The following is a 16815-nucleotide window of genomic DNA, read 5'->3' as shown; positions in this document are numbered from 1 at the left end:
ACTCCTAATGTGCAGCCACAGTGGGAACCACTGGGCCAAATGAGCCAGTCAGAATATGAGTTTGAATAGTCAAAATAGATGTGACAGGGCTTCAGCACTTAGCTTTTCATGCTTGTTCTAAAGAAGTGCCCTCTTGGGCCATTCATCGTCCTGCTTCATGTACCCTTGTGGTGAATTTGATTATATGGCTCCCAAACCCACAACAGTAAATCTGAGGCAGTAATTAAAAGAGAGCCCATCTGCCATAGGCGGGCATGTTGATGGCTGCAATATATGAGAGCCACAAGTACAGAGACACTCAGAGGGGACACCGTTGACTTCCACTCGATGGCTTGGTCTTTAAAGTCTCGTTGATGTGCTTTCTGGAGCTACTTCCCCAGAGCAGCCTCTTTGAAGCTAAAGATTCAGGATTTCACAGAGCTGTTTCGCTAGTCTAAGATAAGTTCCAGTACTCAAAGTGCCAGGCGTTCTAGAACAGAGACCTCCAATGTTCTATGTGAGGGTTTCAGCAAAAAGAAGACCCTAACCCATGAGCCACTACATTCTGTCTACCTTCCTAGCAAGGAATTTGACACTCGGGCCAAACATGGAAGGAGCCCAATGCGGTTCCTGTAAATAAGGCCCTTCTCACATGAGGAAAAAGAATCCAAGGACTAACAGAGGAGGCAGTGACAGGCCAGCTCACCGCATGCCATTCTCTGTGTTCTGTTTCTGAGGTATGCAGTTCATCTGCAATGAGAATGACGGATATAGGCTACAAACACTCTTCTTGTGGTGCCCTTGATCTCTCTCAGGATGTTTAAAATATTTGGAGGAATTGAAGTTGGACAAGATATTATTTATTCAGCGTAGTGAGATGGATTAAGGTTGGAAACTTACCAAACAGTTTTTTTTGGAGGGCTTACATCAAGCTATTACAATCAAAGGTTGAAAGGCCTTGTCACACAATGATGTAAACTTAGCCCTTTAATCGACTGATTATAATTCTTTTCATTGACCTGAATAATATTGATCAGAACTACTAGGCTCATAGCAAGCACTTGTGTATAAAATCAGTTCTACTGGTTTTGAGACTATACTTTTTAATTGCCCAAGGCCCATATTTGGTATAATAGATTTTGTTTCACCATCAAAATGCCAGGTGGTTCCTCTATATTATATTAGTATGATATTTGGAGTACGTTGACTGGGAGTGTGACCCTGGGGACTCCAGCCTCCCTGAAGATGCATCTGCTTTAAAACACGATAACTAATCCTCACCACTATTATGCGGAATTCTTAACAGAGTAAAGTAATTACTTGGTTCTATTTAATTCAAGTAGAAAACATTTCCAAAATAGAGGTATTTTTTTTTCAATCACATTTTCTTAAAAATGTCAAGAGGATACTTGTTTATTAGGGAATTAAGTCTTAGGTACAAACTATACATCCTTTTCACAATACAGTTATAGAATGAGTATGTCTCTCTTGGAGCTGGAGTGGTAGCTCTCAAGGATAGAACATGTACTTAACATGACAAGATCCTGGGTTCAATTCTAAACACCTCTCTCCCAAAAAAAAAAAATTACATTTGTCTTAGGGTTTTATTGCTGGGAAGGGGCACCATGAAAACATTTAATTGGGGCTGGCTCACAGTTTCAGGGATTTAGTCCGTTATTGCCATGGCAGGAAGCATGGTAGTGTTCAGGCAGACACAGTGCTGGAGAAGGAGCTGAGAGTTCTACATCTTGATCCACGGCAGCAAAAGGGGACTGCGTGCCACATGCAGTCTATGTAGCATGAGCATAGGAGACCTCCATGGCCGCATCTTCCAGCGGTGCCGCTTCCTATGGCCAAGCATGCAAACACATGAATCTGTGTATGGCCATACCTACTCAAACCACCACGCATGGTTTGGTCACAATTGCCGAATAATGAACTATCCTGGGCTGGTGAGATGTCTCAGCAGATAAAGGTGCCAACTGCCAAAACTGACAGCCTGAGTTCAGTCCTCAGAACCCCCATAGCAAAGGTTGTCCTCTGACCTCCACATAGACACACCCAGTAAATTAATTAAAATGCGATACATTTCAGCACTCAGGAGGCAGAGGCAAGTTGCTCTCTGTGAGTACAAGGCCTGCCTGATTTACACAGTGAGTCCAGATCAACTGAGGCTAACACAATGAGATGGTCTTTAAAATTCTTCAGCTCCAAACTTAGAAACAAGACATTTTATGGTCCTCAATTCTTGGGTCAGGGATCTAAAAGGCAAAGCAGATGGTGTGTCTCTGGGCCTCAGCCAGATTTGAGACCTGGAATATCTGGCAGGCGAGGGACTCGAGCCACTGGGAGGCTCACGTATTCCAGTAGCGAGCCCTTGCTGGGGAAGTGTGAGGAAGGCAACTGCAACACCATCCAGAGCCTCTGGCGATGCTTAGCTTCTTTGTGCAGAGAGGTCTGTAGGTTGCTTCTTTCTTTTTTCTAAACTCAAAATCTTTCTGCCTTAGCCTCCTGACTTGTTGTATTACAGACCAGTGCTACCACTCCTGGCAGTGGGCTTCAAATGAGACACTCACGGAACTGCATTGTCTATGAACTGCCATTAAAAGTCACTCCGCCTCACTTCAGTGCACTTTCTTAGGCAAAGGCACTTCCTACCATAGCCGTCATACAAAAGAAAGTAATTCAGTTGGAAGAGAGGTAAAGAATTTGTGATCGTGGTTGAAATCCTCCACAGCTGTCTTCTACTTTAAAAAAAAAAATCACTTAGATTTCTCTGTTCAGAATGTTGCTGGTGGGTAGTGGTAGTAGCCATGGCACAGGCCTTTAATCCCAGCACTCAGGAGGCAGAACCAGGTGGATCTCTGAGTTCGAGGCCAGCCTGCTCTACAGAATGAGTTCCAGGACAGCCAGCGCTACACAGAGAAACCCTGTCTCAGAAAAACAAAACAAAAATCTATTTATCTGGCTGAATGCCCAGCACTCAGTTTTTAAAGAGCATAAGTTTGGTGCTGTAGTTCAGTGACACAGCACTCATCTAGTAGACATATGGCTCAACACCCAGAACCAAACGTGTGTGAAAATGTAAGAAAGAACGTGTGTGTGTGTGTGTGTGTGTGTGTGTGTGTGTGTGTATGCGTAAATAAATTAAAAATGTGTTCTTTCCCTCCAAAGATTCCTCCAAAGTTTTGTTCCCTGATAGTATAAGGTTTCAAGTTCAAAAACCAATATCTTAATCATTCCATTCAGTCCAGGCTCCACTCCCTAAGTAGCATTCCTTTCATAGAAAGATCGATGAACTAAACAGAAATTGTCCCATGGACTGGGATGGTTGCCCTCCGTGGATTTCCATTCAAATGGGATAGAAGGCTCCTTCTCACTGGCCATCTGTGTTTGCAGCTTGCTCTCATAACCTACTACTACTCCACAGAAACCAGGGGTTCAGAAGCATCTGCGTTGTGTGACCTCTGTCCCTTTAGTGCAGCCTGAAATCCGTGTCCACCCTGTGAGTCACGATGGAGCCACTGTGCATTGATACATAGTCTACTCTGTTAGAAGGAGAGGAACACAGCCGGGAATCTGCAAAACTCGCTGCTCTGTGTTTGACCTCCTTGTGCTGCTGTGAGCAAGATCCTCAAGCCTCTTTGGAACCCTGGTATCAATGGAGAGAATTCACAAGATGTGCCCTAAAGATCTTTACAGTGCCTTTCATGTCTGGAAGACTCTTTGAAGCAATGCTTTAGATGTTTCTGAGGCTGTGACATTGGATCTTACAATCCTGCTCTGGATTTGATCCATTGCCCTGAAACCATTCCTTAATTTAAGAATCATTTGCCATCTGGAAAAGCTGAGAATAAGGAACAGTTGTATTTTGAAGCCCAGCAGTTGCGACTTCTTTATATTTCCTCTAAATTCCGCATGAAAGATGAACAGTTCTTTATTAGGATCTTCTCTTTCCTCTTGAATGTTTTTCCCCATGGGAGAAAGCCAGGCACTGTTTCCTTTACTCTGTCCAGAAACCTCCTTATCTGGATAGTCACACTTGCTAGGTGCATTTTCTGTCCCTGCCAGCTCATTGACACCAGTGTTGAAACATTACCGCCCCTTCATAACTAGAATGCCTTTTATTCTGGTCTGAGGTCTTGTTTTCTTCCCTTACTTGCAGCCTTCACTTCACACCTCTTAGAAACTCATCAGAGTCTCACAGGAGGCTTCCCTTCCACCTCCTACCCACTTCCCAAATCCTGTGCCAACTGTGTTAGGGCTATTGCGGTGGCATCCCCTCTTCTCTCCATATTTTTATTCCAGTGACTGTTGCTAGGTAACAAAGCATCCCAAACCCAGGAGAAATAAGTAATTCAATCACCATCTTATCATGCTCGCAGCTTCTCTGAGCTGAGTTTGGAGAGGGGGAGGGGTCATTGTGGCACAATGCCTTAGGCTTCAGCTGGGAAACGCTGAGGCTGGTTCTCAGCAACTTCTGTGCACTGAGACCCAGTTACCTCCTGTGAGATCCACATGGGAACTGAATCCCTGTTATGGCTATCTGAGTGGGTGGAAACTTAATCAGAGCATGGAGCTGGAGGCAGGACCTTTGGGAGATGGTTATGACTAGATAAGGTCCTCAGAGTAGAGCCCTTGTTCAAGACTGGTGGCTATATTGGAAAAAAGAGAGATGTAGGGACTCACACATACACTAAGAGATATCCTGCCCCATGTCTGGATTCTGTTAGCAAGCAGGTTGGCTCCAAATATGTCCTCTCAACCATGGACCAGAGCTGTGTGTCAGAGTACACATCATTACTTGCCTTGCGTATGATACTGTGATGTCATGCTATTACAAGAGAAGATAAGATAAACAATGGGTATGAAAACACTGAAGCTCTCCTGCCTGCCTGACCCAGAGTTAGGATTGCTCCAACCAATACTGCTGACCCAGAATGTCTGTGCTCTGTGAAGACTTGGCATCCTCTCAGCATGGCCGCCTGAGGACAGTCAGCTTGCAGGGGCACAAGTGTTTGGTTGTTTTAAGCAGTGGTCATTTACAAAGAGATAAACTCTCAGTTATCCTAAACAGTGTGATATGTCCCACCACCAGTAAGATTTGGAATGTGAATTTTATTGAGACAAGGCAGGAACAAGAAGAGAAAGAGATAGAAAAAGAGAGGGCGAGAGGAAGAAATCCTATAAAGAGCCAGCCCAACTGTCTTCCAAATGTTGGAAGGGAAAACAAAATGAGCAGTGTTCTCCATTGAGAAGTAGCCAAATCAATTTGTTACTTGAGATCAAAAGAACATAATTATTATAGCTCTGCAGTCATACTGAAGAAATGAAGTAGAGAATAGTAAATTCAAAGAGCCAGTATGTATTTCAGAATGCAAGCAGAACCTAGAGAATTCCATGACTACTTTGATTTCATCAACACTCACATCTCTCTGAAAGGCAGAAACCCCCAAGTTACTGTGGTCCTTTGAGATGTGTTGAGAGGGCTGTAGCTAGCTGAGAGAAGGGGTCCTTCTACTGAGAAGACCACAGAGTAAGTCTGGAACAGTCGCTGCCCCCAGCATACACACCAAGGAGACGCAGTGGTCTCCTCCCAGGAAGTTCTTGGTGGTCCCCGAGAAGTGAATTCTTTAAGGTGACACGGCCTATGATGGTATTAGTCTTTTGTCACTGAAACACCTGAACCCTTGCCTGTGCTTCACGGACTTCAGAAATCTGTGGTTCCTTGGGAGTCTTTTTTGAGATTTGGCATTTTACAGCTGTTACATTTGAGACCTACAGTTTTGTCTGACATGTAGGGATACAATCAGGTTGAGGTGTAAAGACACAGAGGAAAAGGGGAATGTGAAGGAAAACAGACAAGCAAAGTGACACTTGCTGTTGCCCTCAGCAGACTGTGACCCCTGCCTGCTACAGCAACCAACACAGCTTAAATTTCAAACTGCCTTTCAAGCTCTTTTGGTTCTTTGTTTGAACCCAAGGCCTCAGCATGCAAGCCAAGTGCTCTGTCACTGCATGGCACTCCCAGCCTAAAAGTACTGGGGGGTGGGGGTGGGGAGACTATGTTCTGTTACCATATGAATTTAAATAGCCCCTTTAAGACCACCAGCATAGTCACCTTTAAAATTAAATTTGTCATAGATTAATGCAGTTTCAGAATTCATTCAAGTTCCCTTGCAGAGGACAGTAGATAGCAAGAAACTCACCACTGATCAAAATGCAGAGTTAAGTGTTAGTGGAGTGCTTAGCCGCAGATGGGACCTCCACATCACCCCACCCTACCCCCCACCCCACTCCACAAAGGCTCAGATACCATCAGAGAAGAGGAGGCGAAAGACTGTAAGAGCCAGAGGTCAGGGAGGGCCAGAGGAAAGCAGCAACTCCTCAATATGAGAAGATTCCTATCCTCGTGAACTGATAGCAGCTGTGGTTACCGGTACAGAACCTGCATCAGATCAGTCAGCATTCCAACACAGAGAGAGGAGGGACCGGGACCCTGACCCTAACTGAAGAATCATTTACAGTGGCTGGTGGCTTCAAGGGAGCAGAGACAATGTGTCACCTGGTAGGTTGACCGTATCCAGTGGAGGGCCCACACCTATGAGTATCTGGTCAGCAAAATTGGACTCTGGGTTATTTTTAAAAGAGAGAAAGAGGATGAAGTGGAGAAGGGGTAGAGAGGTGGGAAAAGGAGTGAGGGTAATTATAATTAAAATACATTGTATCAAATTCTCAAAGAACTAATACAAATATTTTTAAGTTAGTTTATGAACGTGTTTATTTTTACATACTAAGGATTGGACATATGGCCTTACATATGCTAAACGAGCTCTCTACCACCAAACAACATTCCCAGGCTTTTATTTATTTATTTATTTTAGTTTTGAGAGAGGGTCTACTAGGCCCTTCTGAAGATTAATAATCTTTTTAGAAATCTCAGTCTAGCAGTATATAGCCATATAAACCATAGATATGAAGATAGTTGAACATCTTGTGAATTTCTTCTTACTGCCGAGGACCCTTGGACTTAACAGTCTAAGTAATCATCTTTGCAGCCTGTAAGAGTTTTTAAAGCTGATCACAGTGGTGGAAACATCTGTAATCCCGGTGCTTGGTGCACTGAAGGAGGACTGCTGCAAATTTGAGGCTGGCTGTACCGCAGAGGGAGACTCTTTCACAGCCCACCCACCCATCCCCCCAAAGTCCTGAAGTCAGCTTTATGCAGATCCAGACTGAGACTAACAACTGAAACAGAACATGCAGGAGAAGCACACTGGTGTGAAGGTGTATTTCGTATCTTAGCTTTGGTGCCAGAATCATCCATCTGTAGACTTGAAAATCTTTGAATTTTACTAAATATTACATTAGCACACATGAGAAGTTATATTGTAAGTTGTACTTAAATCTTAGCATATAGCAATTGTACAAGATGAGTCTTATTCTGACGCTTCCATATTTACATGCCAAGTGCTTTGACCATATTCACTTCCTACTCTCTTCCCCGTCTTCCCTTCTCCCTCCCACTACTCCCTTTTCTTTCCTTCACTAGTCCCCCTGCTATTTTCATATCATGTGTATCTAGATTCCACATATGGGAGAGATCTAGGGTCTATACCTAAGAGGAAACATGCAACCTTTGTCTTTTTGAGTCTGCCTTGCTTAACACAATCATCTCCAGTCCTGATCACTTTTCTGCGAGAGACGTAACATCCTTTTTACTTTCTGCTGAGCAAAATTCCACCGAGTATATATGCCACTTTCTAAGCTGTCTGATGGGAAGCTGGGCTGGTTCCATAGCTTGGCTGCTGTGAACATGAGTGTGCAGGTATCTGTTGTTTCAGTTCCTTCACGTATGTGCTGTGGCCAAACTGTTTAGTAGCTCTCTCTTGTTTTTTTTTTTGAGAAATCTCCGTATTGATTTCCATAATAGCAAAACATGTACATTCCTGCCAGCAGTTAAATGCCTAAATCTTTTCTTTTTTTCTAATTTTTTTTTTATTTTTTTCTTTGCCTGCATGTAAGTCTATGCACCATATGCATGCAGCACCCTCAGAGGCCAGAAGCAGACACTGGATCCTCTGGGATCGGAGTTACAGAGAGTTCTGAACCATTATGTGGGTGCTGGTCCTCTAGAAGAGCTCCAGGGATCTTAACTAAGAAGCCACCTCTCCAGCTCATATACCTCAATTTTTAAAAATCCTGTTGAACTGATAGTTCAAGTTGTGTAGGAGTTATATTTTTAATTTTCAGTTAATTATTTCTTTTACCTGCTGTTTATAAAAATAAGTAAGATGTAGATGGCATGTGTCTATCAATTAAAAATCACATGACCAACCAGAGAGGTGGCTCAGAGGTTAAGAGAGCACAGTGCTCTTCAAGAAGACTGCTCTTCAAATTCTGTTCCCAGTGGCCTCGTAGAGCATCTCACACCCGCCTGCACCTCGAGCTCCAGGAGATTCCCTCCTGGTTTCCCAGGTGCCCGTGTGAGTGTGTGCAGGCAGGTGTGCATACATACTTCATATGCAAATTGTTTTGTTTTAGTTATATGAAAAGATCCAGGTGCATTTAGTCTCCATGCTCAGCCAGACCTGAGGACTTCCATACTCCAATTCCAAGGAGAAAATTTGTTTCCTCCTCTGTCTACAGCACCTTATTGCCAAAGATTGCCAAGTAGTTAGAACAGGCCATAACCAATAAAAATGATGAAATAGTAATAAAATATAGGTGAGCCCTTGCACTTGCCATAGAAAGGGTTATCATTTGTATACATGAGGTGCTATTAAAAAATAATAATGCGGATCCAGAATTCTATGCTTGGCTTAAAGAATTGAGAGACATTAAGCCTGACCTCAAAGAATGCCCTCTAGTTAGCCAAGTATAGATCATGAGATAGCAGGAAGACGTGGCTTCCTAATCAACTGAGTTTCACGAACGTTTCCCAATGCAAGCCACCCTTTTACTTGTGAATTCAGCCTGTTGATTATTTTGGATTTTCCCATCTGTTCTTATGATATTACATCTGATTGTCAGGGGGTGGGGAGTAGGGGCCACTCATATAAGCAATGAGAGAAAGAGAATATGAAACATTTATACTTTAAATCTTGCTACCAGAATTAAATAAAATAATCATAATAAAATGGCTTCCACAGTTTTCTGTATAATAGAGCATTCTAAGTGGTATAAGAATTGTCACCCAGGTTTGGTAGTGCCTGTAGTCCCAGAATGTGGAAGGCTCTTAGGCAGAAGGATCAAGAAGAGTTTCATGCCACTGGCCAGAGGGATGGCAGAAGACAAGGTGGAACCATGGGAAATTGAATGGATGTCTGAGAGCACATGGTTGAAGTGGGCTGCACAGACAGGTCTCCCTCAGCCCACAGTCCTCCCACTCATCATGAGAACTCCCAGAACAGAAGGAGACTTTCTTAGTGTTGTTTGTTGTTAATCTTTCCTCCAGGACTTGACACACCCTGTCACCTAAGTATACACAGGAAGAACTAATCCTTACCTGGAGTAGATGAGGCTGCCCTTCCACAGGGGAAGACAGGGGAGGGGGGTGGGGAAAGCTCCACTGGGCTGGGCGGTGCCCAAGGAAGTGGTCTTCTGTGTCTGCACAAGTGGGGTCACAGCAGCAGGCTGCCTCCAGCTGCTCTTCCCAGCCCAGTAACTAACACTCGTGGGAAGCTCGGACAGTTACTGCTACTCCAATTCTCATTTTATTAGGCTTTAATCAAACTTTCCCATGAAGTGCTGCATAAATTCGATTTTGGATTTTATAAATAAAGTAATCAAATGAGAGTGAAGCATCATAGGCATAAAACATTTTTCAAATGAAAATGATATTTTTAATTTAATCATACAAAAAATCGTCTGGATGCAATATGACTAAGTGGCAGAGAAATTGCTGTCTTGTCTTACCACTGGCCTCAGGCAGCCATTTTTAAAAGGTGAGTGAGTGGCTTCCAAATATTTAACTGTTTTCCCAGCTCTCCATTAAACACCGACTTAACATTTGTTAAAGAGCACCGCAGCAACGGAATGGTGGAATGGCTCAGTGGGTAAAGGCGCCGGCCACCAAGCCCGGTGACCGGAGCCCAATCCCTGGGAGGCACAGGGTGGAAGGGGAGGACCCACTCCCACCAGTTGTCTTCTGACCTCCACACATGAGCTTTGTGGCCTGTGGGAAGCCTCACATAAGAAATAAACAAAATCTACCTGAGAACTCACCTCCTATGAAAACATTTTCATAGGAGTACTGATTTACAAGTTTATGTTCATTTATGTGTGGTACTTAGGAAAGCTTCCTATGATAGGGCTAGGGGACACCCCCAGCTAGGTGGCAGAGGCGTGCTAGCACACTCGGGGCTCTGAGCTGGATCCCCAGCACTTCGAAAGAAAGAAAAAGAGAGAGAGAAAAAAAAGACAAGACAAAAAGAAAATTTCAACTGGGTGTGATAGAAAAAAACACATGAGTGTGAGTCAACTCATAGCCTGATTTCTGTTTCTAGGTCAACACATTAGCTGAGCACCTTGATTGCTGCTCTCCTGTAAAATGTATGCGTCTCCCTAACCCTTCCGATCTACAGCTGACGACTCTTCTGTGCTTGCATAATCTCCAGAATCTGACTGTACTGACTCCCCTGAGAATGAGGTTTCTATCTTTGCTAGATCCAGCCCTGGTGCCAGCATGTACTGTCCTGCAGCTGCCTGGTCCCTGCTGGTTGCTTGCTCACTGACAACACCAGCGGCAGTCAGGAGGTGGCACAACCTGTGATGGGAAAACAAGCATCCAAGATGAGAGATCACTCTAATGTCTGCTTTGTTGCCCAAAGGAGGATGCCTTAGCATCCAAATAGCCAGGGAGCTGTAATTTCTAATTTGCATGTAATAAAATTGGCTTTCATGTGTGAGGCTGGTATACAGGTCTGTGAGTCTTAAGACATTGTAGTAAGCACTGGCCTGGTCAGGACACAAAGTGGCTCCATCATACTAGAAAATTCATAATTGGAATCATATGTGTGTAGCCTTTGGAAACTGACTGCTTTCACTCAAGATAATGCCTTTGGTGTTTATGCTTGTTGTAGAATAATCTGTATCATCAGTTTGTCCGTTCCCATTGCTGAGTATTGTTTATAGATGTCTTGATTTGCTTATCCATTCCCCTGATGATAGGCATTCAATTGCATTCATTTGGGGTCATTATGGAGCTACTGTAAGCAGCCATATATAATTTTTGTATTAACGAAGGTTTGAGGTTTTTATTAATTGGTCTGTCTGTGTCTATCTATGTCTGTGTTCTGGTTTGTTTACAGGCAGGTTTCATTTTCATTTGCTATTCGTCTACCTTCTTTGGTAAAGCAATTTCCTATCATTAGTTTTCTTCTAAAAGTCCTAGAGTTAACATTTTATGTATAGATTTATGGTCCATTTTGAATTGAATTGTGAGGGATGTGACTTGAATAAATGTTTGTTTCTGTTGGAATGTAGATGTCCAAATATCCCAAGCCACCTGGGTTGTCTTTTTCTCTGCTGAGTCACCTTTGCACCTCTGTGGGCAATGCACTGATCGTAGTCACGTGGCTGTATCTCTGATCTTCGTTTTCATTTCTTTACAAATTATGTTGTCTTGATGACTCAGCTTTATAGTTGTCATTAAAGTCACCAATGTGACTTCCAACCTTGCTTCTTGTTTTCAAAACTGCTGTGGCTGTTCTAGCTCCTTCGCCTTTCCATGTATGCTTCAGAATCAGCTTTTTGATATTTAACCAAAACAGTTTGTCTGGGATTGTATCACATCTGTAAATCAATTTGTATAAAATTGGCATCTACACAGTATTAAATTTTCCAGTCTCTTAATATATTTTCTCTTCATTTGTTTAGGGTCTTTTTCTTTCATTTGTATTGTAATTTGACTTTACCAGCATTTGATAGTTTTCAATATGTAGGTCTTACACACACTTTGTTAGATTTCTAAATATTTTAGCTTTTAAAAAGTCACTGTAGGTGCTCGCTTCGGCAGCACATATACTAAAATTGGAACGATACAGAGAAGATTAGCATGGCCCCTGCGCAAGGATGACACATAACTTCATGAAGCGTTCCATATTTTTTAAAAAGTCATTGTAGGTCTAGGCATTTTGTTTTTTTGGTTTTTGTTATGTTTCATTTTTGTTTCATTGTATTTTTTCAAATATGTTATTGGATTCAGTTTGCTAATGGTTTTATATCCAAGTTCATGGAGGATATCAGTTTATTATTTCCTTATGCTATCTATTTATTTTTTTATATCAGAATAATGATTCTTAAAATGAGTTAGATGTGGTCCCATCTATTTTCTAGCAAAAATAGGAGAATTGGTGGTATTTCTTTAGATGTGTAGAACAATTCACTAACGAAATCATCTGGGCCTGGAATTTCTCTTTTGAAATTTTTCTAATTAGAGATTTAATTTCTTCAACAGATACAGATCAGTCAGGCTGTTTGGAAGAGAGAGCTTTCAAGGAACTGTTTGGTTTAAGTTGTTGACTATGCTACTGTATATGAAGTTGTTCAAATATTCCCTTTTCATAGTTAACATCTTTGTGGCCTGTGGTGCCAGCCCCCCCTTCTATTCCTAGTTCTGGCAATAATGTCTCTCCACTCTTCTCTTAAGCTAGAAGCTTGTCAATTTTATTTGTCTTCTGAAAGAATCATTTTTGTTTTCTTGATTTCCGGTCACAATCATTTCTTACCTTTATTGTTTCCTTTTATCTCCTTATTCCATGAAACTTGTAAAAGCAAAAGTCATCAGCATGGTTGCTATAACCTGATTTAGCTCATTCTTCCTAATGATTCCCTGATGGTTTTCTGTGTGTTGCCTCCTTGCAGTTGACTGGTCTAAGTGTCTCCAATGGAAAGGACCAACTTGTGGTGTTCCATACAAAAGACAACAAAGACCTCATTGTCTGCCTGTTTAGCAAGCAGCCAACCCATGAAAGTCGAATTGGAGAACTTGTTGGAGTCCTGGTGAATCATTTCAAGAGGTAAAAATTTATCTTTGTAGCTAAAACATGAGTCGTCAATACATAAAATATTTAAGCATGCTTATCACTGAACTTGTTTTCTGCCAATGTGGATATGTTATAGTTTTCCTCCTCAAGGACAAATTAAAGCATCCATTTCATAGAAGGTAAAATTAGCATCCAGCCTTATTTCAAGGCAAAGAATGGTCCTCTACTTTTCTAGTATCTAGCTTTGCCAACAAGGAGAGATTCACTCATGGTTATTTCATTGCTGCCAATCCAAATGTAATGTAATTCAATCCAAACAATTGAAGAAATTACTTTATATTCTTATAGCCACTGCTTTGCATTTATCCCAAAAAATCAGTTAATGTGTCTGCCATGACTATAAACAAATTAGAAAGCAGATTTAAGATAGCATGTAGGTCCATAAAGGTTGAGGAAATTCCCAGGGCAGGAAAAATTGTTATAGAAACAATCATGACAGAAAACAGCATATTCTGAGAAAATCACTATAAAGCAGGATGGTATCTTGGGGAAGGGGCAGGGAGAGTTGGGGAAAATGATGTAGGAAATATAGGCTGAAGAGATGGGTCAGCTGTTAAGAGCACTGGCTACTCTTCCAGAGGACCCAAACAAAGGCTCACAACCATTTGTAACTCCAGTTCCAGGAGATCCAGCACCTTCTTCCGTCCTCTGTGGGCACAGGCAAGACACTCATGCACATACACATAGAATAATTAAAAAAATATGGATCCCCCACCCCAATGGTGGGGAATATTCAGTAATAATTTTAAGCAAGGGAATAGTTTGTCAGGTTATTTGTTGAAATGTGGGAGATGGAGCTTTCTTTGTTGTAAGTGGCCACGGAGTGACTGGGGCAGTACCCTCTCCTAAGTTTATGTTCTCATTGTGGCGTTCTGTCTTCCCCCAAACCCCACCTTATCTTGGTGTGAGAGCAAGATCACACACACACCACAAAATTAGTGTTGGCAAATGGTACAGGTGACAGTTTCTTTCCTTCCCGTAAGACATTCCCACATTCTCAGAAAAGCTTAAGTTCTACTGTCTTTATTTTTTCTGGTTAAGTATATGTAGTGTAATGTAAGCAGTCTTGTTTTGTTTAGGACAGGATCTCTGTGTAGACCAGGATGACTTCAAACTCACAGAGATCCACCTGCCCCTGGTCCTGAGTACACTATTCTTTGTTATTTAACTTTGCATTCTAAATCAAAATGGCTCTTTATACATCTTATAAATTATGTTTAGTGGTCATCTGGCAGAAAAAAAAGATATATGGAATTGATAAATAAATAAATATATATATATATATATAATTATTATATATATATATATGCCTAGCAGTGTTGACACTCCTTTAATCCCAGCACTTGGAGTCAGAGGCAGGTATATCTCTGAGTTCAAGGCCAGCCTGGTTTACAGAACAAGTTCTAAGGGCTACACAGAAAAATCCTATCTCAAAAAACCAAGTGTGTATGTGTATGTGTGTGAAGACTTTGTGATGGTCCATCCATATTGTCAGCTTGAGTGGGCTGAGAGATGCCTAAGACTTCAGTAAAGCACGCTGCTGGTTGTCTGTGAGCATTCGCAGAGGCAGTTAACTTGTGTGTCAGTAGCTGAACAGGAAGGTCCTGGCCCTGAGTGTGGGTGGCACCATCCAGGAGGCTGGTGGCCCAGATGGATTCCCTGCATCTGCCAAGCAACTGTAAAGCTAAGAAGCATACAAAAGAGTTTAGAATGAAAGGTTATTGTGGAAGTCTGTGCAGTAAATGTCCCTAACTCACACAAACAGGCTTGTCTTCCTGTAAACGTTTACACATGACAAAATATGGACAATAGAGGGAATCATAGCTTGTCTCTTACTTGAAGACTTGTGGTAATGAATACAGTTGGTTTTGCCTGAGGAACTGAAGTATTCCTGTTTCAGTGTGAGTTCTTGTTTAGTAAATTCCAACTGGCCTTAAAGGTCTTCTCCCATGACAGAGCTGGAACCCATCTGTGATTCTCTTCTAACATGCAGATTGTTCCTAGGTGTGTGCCTCCTTCTTCTAACATAAAAGAGAATTTGCTGTTTCTTCAAAATTCCTAGATATAAGAGAAGAAAGTTGACAAGATGATAAATTTTTTTTCCAGTTTATCCCTTGTTTTTCTGTCTTATGAACTTGGAGATCAATTACCAGTAAGGTATTAATCTTCCTTTCCTAAAACCAAAAGAGCCAGCTTGAAATTTCAGCTTAGAGTTATAATCATCAACCTGGTACTTACTTGATGAGGAAAAGTTAATTTTGTTTCATCTTTCTGGTCATTGTCCTTTATTGTCTAGTCTCTTCTCATTGGTGAGATCATCACAGTTCAGTATGTTTTATGAGCATAGTGATGTTACATGTTATCTTATTTGTCCCTGTGTTAATGATGGAAACCCAGAGGGGAAAGGGGTTGGCTTCTCAACAACTCTGTTTTCTAGATTTTTCCTAAGCATGTTCAGAGAAGTTCTATAGTCAGAAGTCAGAGGGAAAGCAGCTCAAAACTACACAACATGTAAGCCCATAGGCCAGAAAGGCTGTAACCTTGGAAGACAAGGAGGCAAGTCCATTTGAAAGCTCCACTCTACCTATATGCTCACCTCTGCACAGAAAGCAGAGGTACTTCCAACAGAAGACAACAGTGCTATCTCATAAAAGGCAGTACTTACCAATAATGGTTAACACCCAAAATGAGGAAGCACAGGAATGGGCAAAGGGGAAAAATAAAAAAACAGACTGATAGCTGCAGATCAGAGCCAGCTGAACAGAAGTGGCCACATGGCCACCACCCAGCAGGCCTGTAGCCTAAGGCAGTTTCTTCTAAGTCCTACTGACCCCAGTGACAAAGAGCATACAAGCTGAAGAAAGGATGGCGTGTGCAGAGGACATGGCAGAGGCTGATGTGAGGCCCTAACCTAAATTGAAACCACAGCACAATTTAGCTGGGTAACTCCTTGCCCCAAGGGCTACTCTTTAGCAAGTAGCTAGGAGATAGCAAGAGAATTATGCAAAGAAAATAAGCAAAGGCAAATAGAGAAAGGGAGGAATATAGGAATAAGCTTTACATGTAAATAAAAAGCAGAAAAGGCTGGCTGTGGTGGTACATTCCTGTCATCTTGGCACTCACAACACAGAGACAGGAGGATAAGAGTTTGAGAGAGCCAAGCATATTTATAGTATAGTATAGTATAGTATAGTATAGTATAGTATAGTATAGTATGGTATATTTATTATATTATATTTATTATATTTTTATTATATTCAAGCACCCAGGAGGCAGAGTCAGGTAGATGTCTATGAATTCAAGGCCAGCCTAGTGATCATAGCAAGTTCCTGACAAGCCAGAACTACACAGAGACCCTGTCTCAAGGAAGGAAGGAAGGAAGGAAGGAAGGAAGGAAGGAAGGAAGGAAGGAAGGAAGGAAGAAAGGGGGCCAAAGTGGAGTGACAGGGATTAGATCTTTACACTACTACCTTTAAACAACAATGAAAAAATAACTTAGAATGGGGGGGGGGCATTTCAAGACTTAGGACATCAAGCAAAGACGAGCAGCACTTGCCGAGAGGTGAAAATAAGCCCTACTAGGCAGAGCCACCAGGCCAGCACAGGGGATGGAGGTAGAACACAGTGTTCTCCCTGAGGCTATGGGTAGCCTGAGGAGACTAGGCCAGCAAATCTGAACGTCAAAGTGCCAGAAAGAAGAAGCATCCAGAGATCCCTAGAGATCTCCTAAGACCCCTTTAAGCACTCCCAAAGAGCAAGTGTGTGATGAGGGGAACCCCACATCGAG

General features: G+C 42.1%; 1 protein-coding gene and 1 non-coding gene across 2 annotated transcripts in view; both read left to right on the top strand.

Moving 5' to 3' along the window:
* Positions 1-16815, top strand: part of Myo1d (myosin ID) — a 294625-nt gene that overhangs the window by 202606 nt on the left and 75204 nt on the right. The window contains exon 21 of the mRNA XM_055620037.1: positions 12847-13001. Within this exon, the coding sequence (XP_055476012.1) occupies positions 12847-13001 (155 nt within the window). The remainder of the gene's footprint in view (positions 1-12846; positions 13002-16815) is intronic.
* LOC129686595 (U6 spliceosomal RNA) lies at positions 11983-12089 on the top strand. The gene has a single exon (XR_008721650.1). It is a non-coding gene; the product is annotated as a U6 spliceosomal RNA (small nuclear RNA).

The sequence above is a fragment of the Psammomys obesus genome, unplaced genomic scaffold, assembly GCF_907164565.1.
Source record: "Psammomys obesus unplaced genomic scaffold, mPsaObe1.curated_primary_1811, whole genome shotgun sequence".
NCBI classification, from domain to species: Eukaryota; Metazoa; Chordata; class Mammalia; order Rodentia; family Muridae; genus Psammomys; species Psammomys obesus.
Note: the sequence above shows the minus strand (reverse complement) of the source record. Positions and strands in the feature narration are given on the sequence as shown.